At 38.4% G+C, this 22,593-nt stretch overlaps 3 protein-coding genes across 7 annotated transcripts in view; all 3 read left to right on the top strand.

The window, feature by feature from the left end:
- Positions 1–4,578, top strand: part of nkd2b (NKD inhibitor of WNT signaling pathway 2b) — a 34,163-nt gene extending 29,585 nt beyond the window's left edge. The window contains exons 6-10 of one of the 2 annotated variants that reach the window (XM_053674918.1): positions 153–248; positions 1,487–1,640; positions 1,833–1,917; positions 3,200–3,303; positions 3,622–4,578. In XM_053674918.1, the coding sequence (XP_053530893.1) occupies positions 153–248; positions 1,487–1,640; positions 1,833–1,917; positions 3,200–3,303; positions 3,622–4,091 (909 nt within the window). In that variant the 3' untranslated portion in view covers positions 4,092–4,578. Of the gene's footprint in view, positions 1–152; positions 249–1,486; positions 1,641–1,832; positions 1,918–3,199; positions 3,304–3,615 lie in introns of both variants that reach the window. The other variant, XM_017453762.3, reaches the window with a different exon arrangement.
- Positions 4,579–6,537: 1,959 nt separating this feature from the next.
- Positions 6,538–12,445, top strand: tmem147 (transmembrane protein 147). Of its 3 annotated transcripts, none has more exons than XM_017452604.3 (8): positions 6,538–6,614; positions 7,007–7,128; positions 8,103–8,172; positions 8,281–8,346; positions 8,884–9,020; positions 10,475–10,559; positions 10,825–10,946; positions 12,167–12,445. In XM_017452604.3, exons 2-8 carry the CDS (start codon positions 7,052–7,054, stop codon positions 12,285–12,287), a joined length of 678 nt encoding a protein of 225 aa, XP_017308093.1. In that variant the 5' UTR covers positions 6,538–6,614; positions 7,007–7,051; the 3' UTR covers positions 12,288–12,445.
- Positions 12,446–13,657: 1,212 nt separating this feature from the next.
- On the top strand, positions 13,658–22,065 carry LOC108256625 (sulfotransferase 2B1). 2 transcript variants are annotated; one of them, XM_017453687.3, is made up of 7 exons: positions 13,930–14,069; positions 14,899–15,035; positions 18,782–18,990; positions 20,020–20,146; positions 20,240–20,334; positions 21,024–21,204; positions 21,291–22,065. In XM_017453687.3, exons 2-7 carry the CDS (start codon positions 14,936–14,938, stop codon positions 21,410–21,412), a joined length of 834 nt encoding a protein of 277 aa, XP_017309176.1. In that variant the 5' UTR covers positions 13,930–14,069; positions 14,899–14,935; the 3' UTR covers positions 21,413–22,065. The 2 variants fall into 2 exon arrangements, with proteins under 2 accessions (XP_017309175.1, XP_017309176.1); XM_017453686.3 differs by lacking the exon at positions 14,899–15,035 and having other exon boundaries at positions 13,658–14,069.
- The last annotated feature ends 528 nt before the right edge of the window (positions 22,066–22,593 follow it).

Below are 22,593 nucleotides of genomic sequence, written 5' to 3'. Positions count from 1 at the left end.
TATAATAAAATGGCGACTCAGAGTTTAAGAGCTCTTCAGAAATGTGTTCCTCTTTAAGATTTCCAAAACAAGGTGGAGAAAATCTGTCACAATATTTAGAACAGGTTCTCATTCCATCGTCACCTGCACGTCTGTGTTTGCGCGTGTAACAGGAGCTGGAGTGTGACGTGTCCGTGGAGGACGATAACAGGCAGGAGTGGGTCTTCACCCTCTATGACTTTGACAACAGCGGCAAAGTGACCAAAGAGGTGAGATTCCGATCTTCTTTTACATTTAACGAGCTTTCGTGCAGTTCTGAAGACAAATATATGTTTTCATTTACACCACAGCGCTGTTGAATGCTCGAATCTGATTGGCCGGAAGGTGTTGATTTCATTTCCAGCTGCAAGACAAATCACAGGTTTATAATTAAAGAGGTCATAATATGATTTTTAATATTTTCCTTCTGTTTGGGAGTGTAACGTATCTGTTTGTTTAGGCGCTTAGAATTGCTTTAGAAGCTTTGGAGGCTAAAGGGTTAGCCAAAGGGTCGTTACATTTCTGACACACTCGTGAGGCTTTCGGCCAATCACAACACAACGGGTCAGCTGGCCAATCAGAGCACTCTGGGCTTTTCGGAAGATGGGGCTTTTGGAGAAATCGGCTCGTTTCAGGCAGCCCGGGAATATAGGCACTGTAATCATGTGCATTATTTGACAAATAATGCATTTTTTGAACATTAAAGCATGTGAAACTATTTTATTACACCCAATAATCTAAATAATCAACGTTTTAAAAACGTTTAAAAATCATGATATGACTCCTTTAACATGTTCATTTCAATACACTGGCGTTTCTGTAGTACACGGCTTACACGTATGGTGGACGCTCCACATAATTTAAGACTAATTAATAAAACATAGATTTAGAACACGTGCCGTTATGTAACAAAGAACAATGTATAATCATTGATATGGGGAGCTTTTTCTAGAAGAAGGTGTTATTTGACATTTATGCACGGAGTCTCCAGTGTCAGCGCTTTGTAAACGTCAGTAAGTTTTCCACCACGGGAAAGTCTTCAGGACAGAGTTTGCGCATTCCGGTTTCTCGGTAACGTGACAACAAACACTGTGGGTTTTTTTTTTTTTGCTAACTTCATGAGAGAGGGAAAAAGAGAGGCTGATGAGGGAACTCATAAGCTGCTATTTTTTGTAAACGGTGACCGGGACTAACCTGTTCTGCAGACGTTCCACAACACTAAATGTAGTCATAAATGTGTCATTCATTATTAAATTAAAGATTGTAAATGTTGCAATGTTGGTGTAGGATAAGATGAATATGATAAGATGATTATTTTCTTACAAGAGCACCCATCAAGTATTTTATTCCTTACTTATTTATTCATTTGATAACTGTTTTTTTTTTGTATCCAAAGCACAGAGCTGTTCAAGGATGATTTGCCTTATTAATTTTGAATACAGTAATATTAATGTGTGTAATCCCTCAGGACATGTCGAGTCTGATGCACACTATCTACGACGTAGTGGACGCCTCAGTAAACCAGTCGTGCCACAGTAAGAGCAAAACGCTGCGTGTGAAGCTGACTGTTACGCCTGAGCCCAGCCCCAGGCGGAGAGAACACACCACACACACCGGGACAGGTACACATGTAGATAAAGACATTGAACTTTAAATGAACTGAAATGTATTACTGCTTGATCAACAGAGTCAGGAGTGTTAGACTTGGGTCGCAATGTTTATACAACACACGCATGTTTTCTTGCATTGGCTTTGTGTTGCAGAGTTTAAGAGCCAGTGTAATGAGCGTTTACTTCTTTCTCCTCTCATCTCAGAAAGGGACTGGAGCTGTAGCCGCGTGGACGCCACGCAGCAGGAAGAGGTGCGCGGGGGAGACAAACGCCACTCTACACACATGAGGTCAGACACCGCTGGAGATCTGGGTTCTGTTTAAGCATCTAAAGTAGGGGTTGGGCAATCTGGACTGGTGGACTGCAGGCACGATGCAGAGGCAGCAGTTTTTCACTGGACTGGACCTTGACTTGAAAATGATCTCAGCAGCATCGATAAACATATTTAAAAAAAAAAAAAAAGAAAGGATGCAAGTTTTCTAAAAATGAAGCAGTATTGTGGTTTATCCACTCACTTGCATTTATGTAAAATATTTATCAGCTCGTCAGACCAGGTACTAGTTATAGGTATAGAAACATTAGGTCACAAAAGGGAGAGTCACAGACTTTATAGATTTTTCATTTTATTTACCCTCTCTGATCTGAAATGACGAGATGACTTGTTCAGGAAAAGTCACCGACGAAAACAGAATGCTTAAAGACGACCACAAAGAAGTGCATTTATTCGCCCTGTGTCCAATTCAAAACAGATGTGGTGCCAGACAAGGTGGTAACTGCTAGTGAACCAAGTGTATCTATTTAAAATGGTGTTATTTATAGCCATCAACAGTCATGGTAGTTGCTCATCTGGTCCTTTGTATGACATGGATTTTATGTGACTGGACCATTACAAGTTTTAGTAGAATAACTGTGATCTAAACACTATAGTTGTGTGATTTCCATAGTTACTCGGACCATCTGGTCTAATGTGTGTCGGTTGGCAAGATGGCCGTAGCTAACAGAATATATATATGTAGCCAAGCATAATAAAGTGCCAAAGCAAAATACCAGAGAAAAAGAAAACCAAAGAGAGAGGTTGAGGAGAACAGGTACATTAGTCACTTCCATACAACTCCCTCAAAACATAAATAAATATAGAACAAAAAAATTATACAAAAACATCAAAATGTGAGCAAACATTCAGGGTTTTCGTGGATTTTTTGTTACCAGAAATGGACAAATTTTTTGCCCGATATCTCTTTGAAAGTGAGAAACATTTTCTTTTAATGCCTCTTCAGAAATTAACAAAAGTCTACTTAAGAAAGTGAAATGTTTGGATGCAATCTCACTTAATGTCTACCAGTTTTGCTCCTGATGCTGATGCAGGCTGGACTGTTTGTAGAAGGGTCATTCCTGATTGACAGCTAAACTGTCAACCTGTACTGTTGTTCGTAGTACGTGAAATGTGTGTAGCATTCATTCTGTTCATTCTGTGTGGTTCTTAAGCCTGAGCCTAGAGAGTCTATAAATAAGTAAATAAATATATATATATACATACACACACAATAATGAAGAGTTGGGTTTTTTTTCAGGGACTCTCTGGAGAGGAATCATTACTGCGTGGATGAGAACACAGAGAGGAGGAATCACTACTTGGACCTGGCCGGCATCGAGAACTACACCTCCAGATTCGAAAGTGAGCGAGAGTAGATTATGTCTCAAACAACGGTTTTTGAAAGAAATTGAAGTGATTTAAGACATTTCTTCATGGCCCTGATTCCCCTGTTCATATCAAACTGCCGTATAGCAAACCTGTAGCACCATCTTGTAGTTACAACAATATTGAATATTCAACATGATTATTAATAGCAGGGTTATTATAGTACATTAAAACCAAACAAAAGTTTGTATTACAAACCAAGAACTATTATTATATTCATAGTATTTAAACATTGTTAAACAAATTTAACATTAAACCAATACCTCTTTTTCTCTCTCTCTTTCTCAGCCACAGTGCCCCCTACAGTGCATCAGGAAAACATATCCCGTCCTTCTCACTCTCAGAGCCGCTCACGCTCCCACGAGCCGGACTCGCACTCCCAGCAGCGCCGTTCACAGCTCATCAGCGATCACTGCGGCTCTCGCGCCCTCCACCCCACCAGACCTCCTAAAGGGGCGTCTAAAGGGGGTGGGACCACCCCAACGAGGGCCAGCAAGTGTTATGGGCATCACGGAGGGCAGGACGTGTATCACCTGCCTCAGCAGAGCCAGCCTCAGCTGCACACACACTCCCAGCACCCCCTGCAACACAGCCACAGCAAGAGGCTGAGGTCCAGAACGCAGAGTAAACACACACCACAGTCACCTGATCGGGAACACACGCACGCCGCAGGATTCGTGGTACCCATGGTGCAACGGCATGAGCATCATCACCACCACGAGCATCACCATCATCATCACTATCATCACTACCATCAGACATGATCATGCACACACACACACAATTACACATTCATATACACACACATGTAGTGTGTCCTAATCATGTCAAAACCACGGACAGATCAAGGCTTCTAGAAAACTGTGGAAATCAGATGTTTAAAGATGGACACTTCGCTCACATTTGCACACTTTTCCGACACTCCATGTGCGTGCCGTCATATTACATATTCCAGGTATTCTTCTCTTATCCAGTCTCAGGTGAAAGCTGCTGCTGTTAAAGCTTTTCAGAGAAACGGCTACTTTTCTCTCGGTTACCTGCTGTGGACTGAGGGATCTCCTTCTTACCAGGGTACACATCACCACTGCCAGTTAATGCAAAAATATATCCCTTTATGTATGAAAATGTATGACTATAAACATTTATTGTTTAATTATACAGACACCATATGCATATTTATCATGATCAATATGTATGCGTATATATTTTATCCTGTTTTTATACATATTTTAATAAAATACTTCATATGCACATCTCTGCTTGAGTTAATTCATTAGATCTGATGTCCTCATAACCCATAGTTCCCTTTAAGTGGGGTCCAAGAAAAAATATCATTTCAATTTGAATTGAACTGCAATTGTAATAAAACCAGGGAAAGTTCTAAGTATTTTTTTAATTTATATTTTTATGTAGTTGTTTGACATGATTCTTTTTTTGTGGAGGTACAGCCACACAAAGCACTTTGAGAATCTGTAAGTATTCATAACCATAAAGACTATAGGTTAATACTGTTTAGAGAAATGCTTAAATGTTTTGGTTTATTTAATGTTCACATCAAACAGAATGGGGGAAAAATTTTCTTGCTGTGACTTTAACCGTGGCACGATTGTTGGTGCCAGACGGGCTGGTTTGATTTTTTCAACTGCTGAGCTAAAAAAAAAAAAAAATTTAAAGAAAAATTATACAAATTCAATAACTTTTTGACTGTATGAGTTAGACATGTAAAACCAAATGCAGTATGATACAGTCTATTATTGCTACCAGCTACAGCAAATAGATGTTTAAAAAGTCAGTTTTAATGTTTTTTAAATTTTGCTAAAAAATTTTTTTTTTAAATTCAATAACTTTTTATTTGTAGGAGTTACACATGTACACATCTTGCCACTGCCATTTAATATTTTCATTTCATGTCATCAGTATCTCAACTAGTCATGTCATAACAACAAGCTTCATACTTTATTACTGCTTTTAATCTGTCTATGAATCACAACAAACTCATTTCTGAACACAGCTTTGTTCTTCGAAGGTTTTTTCATTTTAATTCCTAAAATGAAAAAAAAAAATCCCTATCAGCAGAGTTTATGATATTTAGAACATTAATAAGTACATTTCACATATTATGTGAAATTCAAGACTGGAATTACCAAATGCTAATGTTTAGGGCTGGGCGATATGACTACAATCTTATTTCACGATAATGATACGTTTTCTCAGGTAGGTCTATCAGTAATATTCAAGTAAGAAATACTACGGAAATTGAATAAAGCAATCAAATGTCCGACTGTCTCTCATGTCGTAGGAAGTTGTCAGCTCTCATTGAAATGAATGGTCTCTGGTCATTTTGTCGCCGTACATGTCAAAGTACCTTTGCAGTGATAAAATCACTGTATGTGTGAATGTATCATTAAGCCAAGTTCACACGTTGATCGTATCTGTCAGTGCACAGATTTGTGGCTTGCTGATTTAACAATTATGGAAATAGAGTTTTATAAAACAATGCAAAGTAATGTTATTTATTAATGTTAATGTTATAATGTTATTTTTAGTTAAAGAGTCGGCTCTTATTGTTGAGCCGAGCCAATTGATCGGAATCACCTAAAAGCGATGAACTGACTAGTATTAATTAGTTAATTAATAGTTAACTAATTAGTATTAAATACTAGTTTAACCTCCAGGGTCGGGGGTTCGATTCCCACCGTGGCCCTGTGTGTGCGGAGTTTGCATGTTCTCCCCGTGCTGCGGGGGTTTCCTCCGGGTACTCCGGTTTCCTCCCCCAGTCCAAAGACATGCACGGTAGGCTGACTGGCATAAAGTCTAAAGTGTCCGTAGTGTATGAATGGGTGTGTGAGTGTGTATATGAGTGTGCCCTGCGATGGATTGGCACTCTTTCCAGGGTGTACCCCGCCTTGTGCCCCATGCTCCCTAGGATAGGCTCCAGGTTTCCCTGTGGCCCTGAAAAGATTAAGCGGTATAGAAGATGGATGGATGGACTAGTTTAATCATCAGTGCCCTCTCTATTAGCCTATTTCTGCCATTCATGCATTTATTATTAAAATGTCGATTTATCGTATCAATTAAAAAAAAAAATTCTTACTAGTACAAATGAGTAAAATATGAATGTACAGCTTAATACATAAATAATTGTTTAAGCAATTGTATTAGCTCTACCACCTCAGGGAAAAGCGGAACGTTTTTTTCGTGCTGTGTTGTTGAAGTCCGGAATCTTTTCAATGAGAAACCCGTCTCTACCAGAAGACATTTCATTAAGGAACCTCAGCGGTCATTCGGTAACGTATTAAATGTATGAAGGTTTGAATGTCATTCATGAAACACATTTAATAAGTTATTTAGGAGATGTTTGTCAATATAAAAAGTGTCATTTTGATTTGCTGTGTGAGCCGCTAGCTGTTAGCCATGCAGCTAGAAGTCCTCTAGCTTGTGCGCGTGAGCTGAATCCCAAATGGCTCCATGTTCCCTATATAAAAGTGAACTACATAGGGTGTGAAACAACAACTCCTGATCCCTACACAGAGCTCTATACAAGCTTTAATGTCCTTTTTGGGATTAAACACTTTATTTTGAGATACAACTGAAAAGAGATCATACTGTTGCTCATAATTATGACCTAGCACTGACTCTGTTTTTCTGCTCTTTTATTTCTGTCTCTCTCTTTTGACAGGTCCAGGAGGTGTTTCATTATTATTTTATAGTTACTTCTTGAGAAATGACGCTTTTTCATTTCGGGAATTGTTTTGCCCTGGCTTATTTTCCCTACTTCATAACATACAAGTGCAGTGGATTGTAAGTGTAAAGTATCTTCTTTGTAAGTGTATGTTACTCAGCCTGACATTACTGCCTGTGGTGCTGCAGTGGCTCTCAATCCTCTTACAGTAGCTTCCAATAAGCTTCCCAAAGAGCCTTTAAAGTGTGACTTAGTAGTATTCAGTATTGTAGTAATGTGTTAGCATTTAGAGGTCGACCGATAGTGGTCGTGGTTAGATCTTCCAGCAGGACAATGATCCTAAACATACATCAAAATCAACACAAAAATAATTTAATGACCATAAAATCAAGGTCCTGCCATGACCATCCAAGTCCTCTGACTTGAACCCCATAAAAAACTTGTGGGGTGAACTGAAGAGGAGAGTCCACTTGTGTGGACCTCGAAATGTGAAGGATCTGGAGAGATTATGTATGGAGGAACGGTCTCAGGTCCCTCGCCATGTATTCTTCAACCTCATCAAGCATTCAAGTAGAAGACTCAGAGCTGTAATCTTGGCAAATTGACGTAGCACAAAGTATCGACTAAAAAGAAGCTAATAATTGTAGCACACCTATATTTAACGAAGATTTTTTTTTTGAAAAACCTGTGTTTTGTTTGCAATTGTATGATAGAAATGAGAGCAGAGTATTTTTGTGAATTTTTTTAACAAAAGATCAAAAAGTTAAACAATGAAGACAATTTTTCAGAGCGTTCTTTGCTCATATTTACCAAGTGTGCCAATATTAGTGGAAGGCACTGGTATTTTATATATATATATATATATATATATATATATATATATATATATATATATATATATATATATAAATAGCGTCTGAGAGCCTGTGTGTTTGAGATTCGTCATGTATGATTAACTTACGAATATTCAGTAAAGGTTGTCTGTTTCATAGTAACATGGCACTAAAAGCATCGATACTGTCCTGTTACACTGTTCTAGAAAAAACTGTTTTGTTGGTCAAATTGATATAATCTGCTGTCACTGTTGTTTCAGATCAGAATACAATGCATTCTGGAAATGTGTCCAAGCAGGGGCCACTTACCTCTTTGTGCAGCTATGCAAAGTGAGGCATTATCTTGGATCTCATCAACATAACGAGTGAATTTGCATCTTAAACAACCTTACGACTTGTAACATCATGCTCAGCAGCATTTTGTTTTGTGGCCTACAGATGCTGTTCCTTGCTACATTTTTTCCTACCTGGGAAGGCGGTGCTGGTGTATATGACTTTGTCGGGGTAAGCCACTTGCTACAGTTTCACTTAAGAAACGTTCGTGTAGATTTGGTTACATTTACATGTGTTACTAACAGCTAAAATAATACTCCATGAAATCCTGTATGGACTGTCTTGGTGTTTTTTTTGTGTGTGTTTTTTTTTCCCCAATGGACACTGAGAATCTACTGTTAATTATAGTGTTTCATTATATTTGGCATTAATGTTGTGTGCATGAAACAGTTCCTCACAGTCTGTAGCTACATGGCTGTGTAGTCATTGATGAAACCGTTGAAATTGAAATGAAGCAGAATGATCTTATGTAAATTTCACTTCAACCCAATTCTGATCTCAGCCGTATTTATACATTAAGTCTGTCTCGTTCCATCTGTTGAAACAGTGCAAGCTGTCTGATCGAATCCTGCTGTGGTGTGTGGGAACTCTACTACACTACTTACGCATTTTTGATTGATACATGATGGATTTAATTAGAAATCAGACAGGTCCGTGTTTAATAAAGAGTCATTTCATCTGTTTAATGTTTTATGTCCTGACCTGCAGGAATTCATGAAGGCCACAGTGGACATGGCAGATCTGTTAGGGCTTCACCTCGTCATGTCCAGAAATGCCGGGAAGGGAGAGTACAAAATAATGGTCGCTGCCATGGGCTGGGCCACAGCCGAACTGGTTATGTCGAGGTATGATACACACACAGCAAAGTCCACATCAGCACAACAATACAGAAAATATACAGAGGTGGTAAACAACATGCATTCTTCACAAAAGTAATCACTCATTTAAAAGTACACTCTGGCCAAATATAAAGTACGGCTTCCAATTCATTACTCAAGTTACTTAACTCGAGTGCTTTACTCAAGTGCAAAAGTATTTTTATTTTATTTAAAAACTACTAAATCTGCTTCAAGTAAGCAAGGAAAAGCACACGAGTCACAAATGCAAAAGATGTCAAATAACACAATGGAACCAAGGAACATGTTCAAACAAGTAAAGTTAGCTAACGACGTCTGTATCCCTAAACCTCTGAAATGTTAGCGAACATGATAATACTTTTGATGTTAGTAGCTAGCAACCATGCTAATATGTAATATTGTCCGTCATGTTAGTTACAGTTATTTATATAGCTCTTTTCTAGACAATCAAAGCACTTTACATAGTGGGGGGGGGGGGGGGGGGTGTCTCTGATGATACGACGACAGCCATAGTGCGCCAGAACGCCCACCACACACCAGCTATTAGTAGAGAGGAGCGAGTGATGTAGCCAATTCAGAGATGGAGATTATTGGGGGCCATGTTAGAGAAGGACCAATAGGGGTATTTCACCAGGACACTGGGGTTACACCCCTGCTCTTTTACGAGAAGTATCCTGGGATTTTTAATGACTACAGACAGTCAGGAGCTCAGGTTAACGTCTCATCCGCAACACGATGCTGTTTTTACAGTATAATCTCCCCGTCACTATACTGTAATACTCCACACAGACCACAGGGTCAGCGCCCCCTGGTGACCTCACTAATACCACTTCCAGCCGCAACCTTAGTTTTCCCCAGCAGGTCTCCCATCCAGGTACTGGCCAGGCTCAGCCCTGTTTAGCTTCAGTGGGAAACCAGGCGAGAACTACAGGGAGATATGGTTCTTTTTATTATCCCGTCCATTCGACTTAATATTTATGGATGTATTCAATTTCTTGAAGCTGTCTTCAATAAAGACACCTTATGACTTCAAACGAATATTAGGAGTATAGAGTAAATTATCCGTAAGTGAAGGAAATTAATTATCGGGCCACCGATAATTATTGGTGGACTGATAACAGAATATTAATTTCTTTCATTATGCTTACCAGGGAGAGGCTGCTATATTTCAAATACCTTTTCTGCAAAATAGTATTACTTTCTTAATTCATAGCAGTTCATCCTAATGGACTGAGCTGCATTGTTTTTTCACTGTAGATTTCTTTTGTGTGGTTTAGTTAAATTTTAGTTAGTTGTAGCTTACCTTTTAAGTTCATTATATAATCGGATACATTTCACGTATTTATTAATTTTTTTATTTTAAAAACAATATATTAAAAAAATGAATGCGGAGAATAGCTAGTTTGTAGTAAAACTCTAGTCATGTTAATGTACTTCAACAGGTGTATTCCTTTATGGGTCGGGGCTCGAGGGATTGAGTTTGATTGGAAATACATCCAGATGAGCTTCGATTCCAACATCAGTTTGGTAAGAGGAAGTGTATTTACTTTAGCTTTTAGCGTAGTAATGTGAAGTGGAAAGCTGACTTGGGTAAACCATTGTGTTTGGTAATATTGTAGGAAGGTAATATAACCTGATATACTCGTAGCCTGAGAATTATTACTTTAAAAACCCAGTGTCCACTTCTGTTGTACTGCTATTCCATGTTTTTGGTTTACTGTGTATTGTGTGTGTGTGTGTGTGTGTGAGAATGTAAGTATTGTAACAGCAGTCTGTCTCATTTTCGGTGTAGGTTCATTACATCGCCATGGCTGCAGTAGTATGGATGTTCACGCGGTACGACCTGCCGAAAAGTTTCCGCTTGCCAGTGACTGTGCTGCTGGGGCTCTGTGTGTACAAGGCATTTTTAATGGAGTGAGTATTTCGCATTTCAGCTGAACCGTGCACAATATGCCATTAATTTGACAATACATTCTGCTCTCAGATTCATCCTCGCCCCGCATATACGGAAAGGTTTTTTTTTTTTTAAGAAAATAAAGAAATTATTTGAATGTAGTAATTTTAAAACAAGTTTGTTTTGCATGTATTGTGCTGATTTTATATTAGTTTCATGGTAATGAGTAACTGCAATAAAATAGGGTGTCATCATATTGCCTTAAAGGGATCATGCACTTTTGAGGATAGAGTAGGAATGTCCCGATCCCACTTTTTCAGGTTTTGATCCAATAACGATCCTAGAATTTTGGGCTATTCGTTGATTTTTCAAAATTTGTTTGTTAAAAAAAAATCACTACAGTGATTTGTTTTACCAATTAGTAGTTGCTGGTCCACCTGTATGTATATCCACTTGTTAGGTCTGACGTCATAGGGGATGTAAAGCTATTTCCAGGTCCAAACACTCCTTCAGGTCCCAAATTCGAACAACAAAAGTTGACATTTAAAGAGGTGTCATGATCTGGGTGAAGTATTTCTAAAAATAAGCAACAACGTACAGGACTGCTGTAATGTAATGATGATGAAAAACTAAATATGTACCAGCCAGGTTTTGGATGGATAGTGAAGTTAGGCTAGTTGACGTTTAATGATCTGCCACCCCCTGGCTAGCTACTGATGTATCGTTGTGCTAATATAAACACATCACTGGCAATGTATTTTAGAAATGTTAGCACCTGCGAGTGATTGATTTTGTCCATTGATTTTGTTGGAGAATAATGTGTCCTGCACCGAAGTGGAGTGCGTGTGAGAGAAGGCGAAGACATCGAAAATGGACAAAATTACAGCCAATGAGTGTCTGAGAAGAAATGCTAATGTTGTTGCGTGGTTTGAATTATTCACTTAACGTTATGTGGTTTAAAGCCATTGTATTATGTGAAGATGAATCGTGTTAGTACTACTGAAAAATCATGACCCTAAGCTTTATAGTTTTATGAACTCGGATATATTCACTCAACCAGGAACACAGCACTGAAGTGTGTTGAAAATACGAGAGCATCGGCCAACGCAGTAGAAGCTTGGACCCGGAAACAGTTTTATCGGAAGCTCGTTACGTCACGACTTAACAAGCGGATAGAGGTTCTGAATAACGTGAAGTGCATGGTACTACCCACATTTGTTCTTTCTCTCCCTGTGCCTAGGTTGTTTGTTCACGTGTTTCTCCTGGGCAGCTGGACGGCTCTGTTAGTGAAAGCGGTGTTAACTGGTGCCATCTCCCTCTGCTCACTCTTCCTTTTCATCACGCTGGTTCACAGCAACTGAGACTTTTCTTATGTCGCCACACATTCGGGTGTTTTGTAAGAAAACTCCATATTAGATGTTTTGTCTGTCAAAATGGCCAACGAGGCGATGTTGATGATGTCTGTTGTATTTTTTCTATTTGTCTTTATAATGAATTAAAATATACAGAAATAACCCGAGATCAGTTGATTCATTTTTGTTAATATAATAACCTACAGCTGCATGGTTCTGCGATCCTGAGCTTGGATTACTGTCAGTGTGGTGTTTCTGTGAATGTTCTCCCAGTGTCTGAGTGGGTTTCCTTCTGGATCTCGGGTTTTCTCCCTCTGCTGGTAGGTGAGGCTAAATTGCCCCTAGGTATGGTGGGGTGTGTGGTGGGCTGTAATGGACTGGCATCCCATCCCATCTCATACCCAGCGTTCCTAGGATAGGCTCCGGCTCCACCGCCATCCTGACCACGATAAAGTGGTCACTGAAGATGAATAAATGGTGTGCTGCTTTTTACAAAAATGCTAATCTTGCACTTTTTTTTAGGTACTATGCCGTGGATCATTTATGCACGTCCGAAATGCATCTTTTCAAAGTCTTTTGTGTGGATGTGAGATATAGTTGGGATGGAAATTTTGCTGAAACCTGGCAAGAGTGGTTAATTATAGCTCTACGGTGCTTTGGTGCCTGTAGAGAGAAATTTTGACAGTTATTGTATGTGCACTTTTAGTGCTTGGTTCTCTTACAGAAATAGCTTATTTACACAAACAACCTAGTTCATTGGGGTAGTGCTGTATTAAGCAACCAAATACAAAAACTGCCATTCTTCATTCTACTCTCTCAAGCAGTCTGGAAAACATACAGATACGCTGGGTGTATCTGAATAATAAGAATAAGAAAATTTTCGTACATAAAAGGTGTTATTTGTGATTTTTCTGTCACCCCCACTTTGAAAACCACTGGCCTATATTATTGACCATTAGAAGTAGTCAGTGTATAAAAGACAAAAAGGTAAATGGATCAAACAGCTTCGCTTGGGTTTGGTTTGCTGTCCCACAGATTACCAGTAATACAAGCATTTATCTTAACCCTCAGCTGTGCATAGTGAAGACTCCGCTACACTCTAGGAAAACGTGGCTTGTGCGCGCGCGCGCGTTTGTGTGTGTGCGCGCGCGCGTGTGTTTTCACTATAAAGACATCTTTCGTCTCCTACCGAAAGAAAAATCGAATACAGACCGCCTTAAAAACGCAGAACAATGAAATATCGCCGACTTTTAAAACGACTTTTAGGGATTTAGGTAAGTTATTAGAACAGATAAAGTGACGTACATGACACATTTGGTCATGTGACCTACTAACGCCCAAACGCTTACAACAAGCGCTTATAGTAAGGTCAAAAACAATCACTGAGGTGATAACCACACATACACGTCACGGAGACCGCTGTCTAATCGATTATAATTTCTACACACGTCCACCAGCAGCATTATCTAACAAAGCCACGTACAGAAATCTGATCTCATCGGGGTGTGATGAATGCTGAGATTTGTAGTGCAGTGAATCAGTCACGTGACACTGAAACGCCTTACTGGAGGACTTGAATGTCGAGCAGCCAAACTAGGGATATCACCTGTGACTAGTCCCTCCAACTCATTTGACTAATTCTCCCAGTCAGAATGACCAACAGCGACTTGTATTTGTTTTATCACGGACTTCTTCTCCCAAAGATTGTACACAACGAGGACAGTCTGAAATATTTTGAGTCGTTTCAAGCGCAGGATGATGACGTGATTGTAGTTACATATCCCAAATCTGGTAGGTGACCACCTTTTTCTTTTCTTTTTTTTCTTTTCTTCTTCTTCTTCTTCTTCTTCTTCTTTTAAATCTCATTCTCACTACCATGGCTCAAAAGTAGTGTTTAAACAAACAAACAAACAAACAAACAAACAACAAACAAATAAATCATTAAACAAGAGCCATTCCATCCAACGGGTGACATTTGTGTCCCCAGGATATTATATGTATAAAAAATGCATGACAATTAACTCTAAAATACATTTTATTATTAAGCAAAGTGTATTGCACATTAGGCTAACTGCAAATTTAAAATGTATGATTTAAAAACTACTTAGAACACCTAAAAAAAGAGAAGCTTTTGTTGCATGTACCCACTCTCAATCTCCACACTTTAGCACGAAATATAATGATTAAAATCCTTCAGAAAACTTTACTCTTTTTTTGCATTGTTGTGTGACTTTATATCCAGAAAAACTTTTTTAAAAACATTTTTTTTTTTCATGAGAAATCCATAATATTTACATAAAAAACACTTTTTAGTCATGTCCCCAGGTTTTCACTCAGTCCTGTTACCCTAACACATTCCCCCCTCTGAAAAACTTGGAACTTTCCACAAGACACATTTTCAACAGGAAATTGCGTCTTGTGGATCTTCTTAAGGCAATGGGAAGACCAAACATAAGTTCTCTCAAGAAGGTCAATCTCAACGTACTGTCCTGTTACCTAAATAATTTGTTAGATGTTATTTGTTTATTTTATAAATACTAATGTTAAATTCTTTGTCTGATAGAAGTCCAAACCAAAATTTTAACCCTGCTCTGGCTGCTTTCCTCTCGTCTGGACACAGGAAGAAGTCACACCGATGCCATCGTTGCCTTGGTTCAATGATCCAGAAAGCACAGTGTATATATACACAAGGAATATTGATAAAGAATGACAAATGTCAATTGGAGCAGGTCACAGGCACAAATCGGTTTGGTTCTGGTACGTCGTGACACAAACTCGAGACCTTCAGAATTGAGACATAGAAACAATGCTATGAAACATATCAACTAATTTTTGGGAAATCACTAGAATTTGCTGAGTATCCTCATGCTATTAGCATGTATGCCATGTGGCTATATTTCATGTATTTGCTAATTCTATGCTAAAAACTCAGTCCTGTTACCTTCAGTCTTGTTACTCATATAAACCATAACAGGACTGAGTAACAGTAACAGGAGTGAGTAGCATCCTCTGGTGTATTGATTTATTAGTGTGAATATTAGTTTATTTTATACGATTTACTTGATTTTTAAGTTTTACAGTTACCGTTACTTAAGTTGTAGACATATCAGTTTTCCAATGTCAATAGCATGCTGACAGCGAGCCAATCAACCTCTAAGTGTTGCAGAAAAGCAGGGACTCTATGACGCCCGACACGATGCAGACCCAGAGAGGAGACAGAAATATTTAGAGAAGGAATGTGAAAAATACAGGAAGGATCTCGAGTCCGGCAGGAAGAAACTAATCGGGGACCTCAGTCAGAGAGAAAAGGATAGACGTCGCAGAAAATGGAGGGAGAATTACCACAGGATCAAGGACAGGAAAGAAGCCCTCCAACACCTCGTCAGTCATCCACACAGCCCCGAGTTATCACCAGAGCAAGCTGTGCATCCACAGCCAAGCACTTCCAGGTCTACTTTGTGAAATGGATCATGTGCCAAAGACAGTGTGCTAGAAGGGTTACAGTTAATGAAAATAGACATGATTACATTACACTATGAATTTAGCCATCAGGTCATAGAGGTTGATTTAACAATGTAACAGTACATGTTCCCGAGTGTTAGTGTGTAATTTATTGTGATGCATTTGTTTTATTGGCAACATAATCAAGGGCAGAGAAGAAGCCGAAAAACTCAAAAGAAGCAAAAGTACAAGAAAAACTCATCTCCACGCACAAAGGTTTCATGAAGCTCTGGTGGAGGACATCTGAAACAAATACAAAAATGCACTGGGGGAGAGGGAAAAGCAAATCATTCAAAAGCGATAACAGGGAAAGTTCTGAAAAAAAAAATTCCAGAATGCAACACTTTGCTCTAAATTCATTGGGCTTTTCAATTAAAAGATGCAAAAATGAAAAAAAACCAACAGAAGCAGAACAGCAGGGTTGCGGATGGTCCGATAAGTAGAGTGGGGCCTCACTCAGAAGAAAAACAAAAAGCAAAAACGGTTCCTTTTGGATACCGTGAAAAATTTCCACAAGAAGTGTTTGGCTGGAGAACAAATCTCCATCTCTTACTCACTCTTCCCTAAGCTCAGCCCTTTTTTGGGTTGTTCTTCCGACTCTGAGTGATTGGGACACGTGCACGTGCAGGGTGCGTGAGAATCTGTTTTTCCTTGTTCAAAACCTACACTACTTGAAAGTAATCAGCACCATCAATCTGGATGACCTTTTGAAAGAGATCTCATGTGACACAGAAAATATGAAGTGCAAGTATGGAATGGTATATTCTGAATGCCAGGACCTCTCATGCCCAGTATCTACAGAGTACAATCCAGAGAATAAAGTGTCTTGTATCCAGTGGATAGTTGTGGATTACAAGAATGACATATATATATAAAATCACAATTAAAAAAAAGAAAAAGAAAAAAAAAATTCCAGACCACTCAGGAAGACCGGCTAAATCTGCTGCTGCACAGGTTAAAGAGACAGACTTTTAACATCAGCAATCAGTTTACTCACTACAGGGCATTGAGACAAAGCCTAAAAGCACACGAATGCTTAATTCATGTTGACTTTTCTGAAAATTACCTTGGCAAGTACAGCACAGAAATGCATGCAGTCCACTTCTGAGCATCACATCAGCAGGCAACACTGCACATGGATGTGCTTTGTGTGCATGCGACATCATCGCCCGATGACCTTCTGCACAGTATCACCCTCAAGAATAAAGCCCACCAGCACTTGTCTGGCAGCACTCGTCACCAGTGCTTGATTATGTGCAGGATGCACATCCGGAGATCTCCACTATCCATTTTTACAGCGATGGCACTTGAACTCGGTACAAACGACAAGGTCATTTTTTCTTGTTTTGTACTGAGCTGTTCAGGTGAGGATTCACTCTTGAAGCGAGGCACGGGAAGGGCCCTGAAGAGGAGGTCTGACAGTCTAGTCGACCAATGAAGAGACATTCCTGATGCTGTTGAGCTGTTTGCTGTGTTGCAAGAAAAAATCTAGTTTTTTTTGTCAGTGAAGAAGCAGTTAATAAAGCAGTTTCTGAGATGCCCAATGATGTGCCACCAGTTCTGTCCATTATGAGGATCCATCGGGTAGTGTCCCTAGCCCATGGAGAACTGATATACAGGGACGTCAGCTGCTTGTGCACGACAACACAAAATTTGCACTGAAGGCGCTTTAATGCAAAGCATTTCAATTTCAACATTCAGGCGAAAGCTCCCATGGCTCTCACAATGTCAGAAGTTCAGTGGGAAAGTCGTGAAGCTGTTGGCAAACGGTGTGTGCTGAAATACGATGATGATCTGTACCCTGGTGTTATCACAAATACATGTGAAACACGTGTTGAGGTCCGTTGAATGCAAAGATTGGGGTCAACAGGTTTCTATAGCCAGTCTGCCAAGACATTCTTTGGTACTAGTTTGAGGACACACACACACACACACACACACACACACACACACAACCCCGATACACATTCCTGTTTCACAACGTTCATTCCTGTTATTAAATAGTTTTTCTCTAAAAAATACAGTTAAACCACTGCTTTTCTCAATTGTGTTGTGTCCATCATTTATCAAATAGTTTAATGTATTACATTATTTAAAAAAAAAAAAGATAAACTTGAGATTTTGGTCTCGTTTAAAATTAAAAAATGGCTTGGTATTAAAACAAATACACCTTGTGTGCATATATAGTGATTTAATTTTATTTAGTGACAAATATCAATTATTTAAGCATGCAACCAACCATTTCTTTAAATAAATAAAGTTAGCTGAGAATACATGACCAATATACATTTTGAACAGTGAAATATGTGTGTTCTTAGATTCAGTGTTGAAAAAAGATTTTTAAAAAATATGAAGTTTAATTTTTAAGAGTTAGGCAAGTGGGTGGAATGGCTCACAAATAAATAAATGATTTCAGATGCATGATTCTATGCAAATTCACATTCCAAAATATTACAAAATTAAAATGATGCCCAAAAAGAAGAGCTATTAACACCGTTTCTAGCAGAACTGCTGCTAGAAACTATATATATATATATATATATATATATATATATATATATATATATATATATATATATATATATATATATATATAATATACTATATATATATATATATATATATATATAATATACTATATATATATATATATATAATATACTATATTTTCCTTAACTTTCCTTAAAAGCCATGTTATGCCCTGAATATTTGCACCAATATCGGAATAGCTTAATTAACAAAGACGGCACTAAGCAATTAGCTGGAAGCTCTATGCTATCATCTGGCAAGATTTATATAACAAATTCGCTCCTTTTTCCTTTCATGAAATTACCCCATTAAGACTGGGGTCGTACCCAGTCAGGAAAGGGTGATTACCACTTAGCATTATGCAGCATGAATGCTAAAAATCACAAATGTTTCATAAAAATATTTTTTTGAAAAGAAATTCAATTTTCACCAAATATGCTTGAACAGTACTCAAGGTGAACGATCTTTTTCAGGTACAACATGGATGCAAGAAATTCTTCCCCTGCTCCTGAATGGAGGGGATTTTACTCCAGTACTGACCATCCCAAACTGGGACAGAGTGCCATGGCTTGAGGAGTCACGTACCGCTCAAGTCATAGACAAGCTGAGTGCTCCACGAGCCTTCGTTACCCATATGCATTATCGCTTAATGCCTTCCTCCTTCTTCTCTTCTAAGGCCAAGGTAAAAAATTTATATATATATATATATATATATATATATATATATATATATATATATATATATATATATATATATATATATATATATATATATATCCTGACTAGTCTCCCAGTTCCTGCCGCTGAAAAACATCCCCACAGCATGATGCTGCCACCACCATGCTTCACTGTAGGGATTGTATTGGCCAGGTGATTTTTTAGAATTATTCCCAAAAAGTTCTACCTTGGCCTTATCAGAACATGACACATTTTGCCACATGGTTTGGGGTGATGTATATAAGCTTGGATGTTTTTTCATTTTATTTAATTTTTCCTATGACATAAGGGTTCCTGTCTAGCCACTCTACCCCATAGCCCACACGTGAAGAATATGAGAGATTGTTGTCACATGCAGGGAGTGACCAGTACTTGCCAGATATTCCTGTAGCTCCTTTAATGTTGCCGTAGGTCTCTTAGCAGCATCCCTGATTACCTGTTTTCTTTCGTTCTTTCGTCTTTTTGGAGGGATGTCCTGTACTTGTCACTCTGGTGTCCCATTTTCTCCACCTTCACAGTGTTCCGTGGTACATCTGATGTTTTGGAAATTCTTTTGTAGCCCTCTCCTGATTGATACCTTTCAATAATGAGATCCTGTACATGATTTGTAAGCTCAGTTGGATGCAACCAATAAGATGTCAAGGAAATCATACAGATACAGCTGATCTTTATTTGGTGTTAATCAGAATCACTTCATTGATGGCAGGTGTATGATCATTACTTTTGAACATAAATTTGAATTTGATTGGTTAATTCTGAGCATAGTCATATGACTCGGTATAAAAGTGTGTGCTCACTTGTGCAACCAGGTTATAAGGGTTTTTTTTTTCTTTGTCCCGCCCACACGCCACTTCTCTTATTTTTTTTATTGGTTGCTATGTCATATTAAAGGTGGGTAAAAGCTCTGACATGATTTATGTTGGTTTTTCGTTTTTAACAGGGGTGTGTAAACTGTACATTCCCGCATCTCTAATATCTTTACTTTTACCCCTAGGTCATTTATGTTTCCAGAAACCCAAAAGATGTCCTGGTTTCCTCTTTTCATTTTCACCAGATGGCCAGTTTTCTGCATGACCCAGGAACCTTTGAAGAATTTACAGACAAATTCCTATCCGGGAATGGTGAGAGAAACAAACTGATCTATTGAATGCGATGTTATCATGATGTTGGTCTTATCTGTAGAACACTGGTATGATGTGATATCGTTTGCTCAGTGTTTTTCGGAAAGTGGACAGATCATGTGAAGAGCTGGAGAAACACAGATTTAGGAGACAGAATTCTTTACATCACATATGAGGAGATGATTCAGGTAATGTGTTTCCATCCAGCTGATCCTATGGAATTAGAGAAAATTAAATGAAGAAAGATTGTATACTACAAGGTCAAAAGTTGATATCTAGCCTACATTGGGCTGTTCATGTAATTCATCTGGAGCATTTCTAGTAAGAAACTGATATCCTCCATATTGTCTAGAGACCACGAGTTATGGTTGTGCTCTCTTTTGTCATACTCTCTCTCTCGCTCGCTCGCTCGCTCGTGTCAATCACAGCAACACTAGCCAGCTGTGGGTGCTTGTGAGTTCATCTATGCAGAAGATTGAACAGGGAGTTTTACTCTGAGAGTGCTGTATTGCCTGTGACTCAGCAGTTTGCAGTGCTGTTGACTGGCTTCACATGTCTCAAAGTTAGCAGGCGTTAGTCTTCATCTTCCCGGTTCATAACTGTTGTATGATAGAGGAGAGCTGACTAAGAACAAATTAGGGAGGTAATTGGGGTAAGAAGTAATTGTAAGTGGAAATTCTGTTCCTTTAATTTCTTCCCACCATGGGAAAGCCAAAGGACAGAAGGTGTTGTTTTGCTGCAACAGTTTCTTGGTAAACAGGCTGCCATTTTTTAAGAGAACTCATGTTTTATTACTTACTAAATAATGTGATACACCCATAAGGAAATCTGTTACTCTCGGACATTGACTCTGATCTTCTTTGACCTCAACTGGCAGGATCTGCATGGAGTTCTTGAACGCATTTCATTCTTTCTTGGTAAGCACCTGAGCAAAGACACTCTGAAACGTGTCACTGAACACTGCGAGTTCAAAACCATGACACAGAACAAAATGTCCAACTATACACTGGTGCCACAGACAGTAATGGACACCCAGAAGTCTCCTTTTCTCAGAAAAGGTAAAGATTAACTTGTTACTGCCAAAGTATTTTCTTGTCACTGCAAGTACTGGAATGTCTGATTCTTGATTTCTGCTTTTTCTAAGGAATTGTTGGAGATTGGAAGAATCATTTCAGCTCAGAATTGGAGTCGAAATTCAATGCGGCCATTTTTGAAGAACTAAAGGGAACTGGCATCACATTCCCTTGGGATGAGGAACACAAATGAAATCCCACTTCGTAAAATGATCAATTTAAAAAATGTAATTCTTCTTTTTAATTGTATTATACCATAGTGTATGTAATATACTATTCCCCTTTAAAAGTTTTTATTATAAATGTTATAAAAATTCTCATTTTAAATTGTTTAAAATACACAAAAAGTAGCTGAACATCAGTAGTGCCAGTTTATTCTAAATTACAATGTACAGAAACTGTTACCTACTTTTGCAAGTCAAAACTCATACTTACTTTGCAAGTCAGAACTTGCGAAAGAAGCAGCATGAAAACAGTTATGAAACAACCTGCAGTTGGACATAAGTCAATAAGAGAAACATTCAGTTGCACTTATCATTGTGCTTTGCAGGGGGCATGGTGGATTATCCCCCCCCCCCCCCATTATACTGTACTATTATATTGTTGCAAACTGTTTCATACTGATTTTCTTCTTTGACACTACTATCTATTATTTTATTATTATTTACCTATTTTGCTATTTTATTTTTGCTTTTTGCTTCTTGATTTCTGTTTTTACTTCATGCTATCATTTTAACTATGAAATTTGCTATATAAATAATCTTTATTATTGAAACAAATACCCTAGCTTTCTTTAGCTGTTCCCGACATCTCCTCTTCCCCAATAAACTCTCCAGTCATACACTATCCCTCACCAGTTGTGCAGGCTCTTTTGTGTAAATGCTCGCTTTTGTGTTCATATGCTCTGCAGTGTATTAATCCTTGTTCAACACCCTCTTGCTCCTGGTAGTGCTAGGATCTCTGGGAGTAGAGAAACAGTGCGCATGCTTGTCTGGAGCTGCAGGAACTAGAATTACACAAGAGATGAAGCCAGTCTTTAAGTGCACTTTTCATGTTGAAATCCAATCTTGAAATTAGTAATCTAAAAATCTCATGGAAATTGGATCAATTAGTGACAGGTTGTTCTCCTTGGTTAACTCTTAAACATGATTTTTTTTTCTTTTCTTGTTGATAGGTGCACATAAACAGTTGGACATCATGCATAGCACTTTTATTTTATGATCCAAATTTATATTCAATAAATGGGGGGGGGGAATGTTTTTATAGCATTACATTACAACTGTTAAGACCAACCATCCACTGCAATGGACATTTTTAAAAAACAACAATAAAAAGTATTATATTAGATTTATTTTTTTACTGAGCCTTGTGTGC

Source organism: Ictalurus punctatus, chromosome 23 (genome assembly GCF_001660625.3).
Source record: "Ictalurus punctatus breed USDA103 chromosome 23, Coco_2.0, whole genome shotgun sequence".
Lineage (NCBI taxonomy): Eukaryota > Metazoa > Chordata > Actinopteri > Siluriformes > Ictaluridae > Ictalurus > Ictalurus punctatus.
This window is presented reverse-complemented; position numbering and strand designations above follow the sequence as displayed.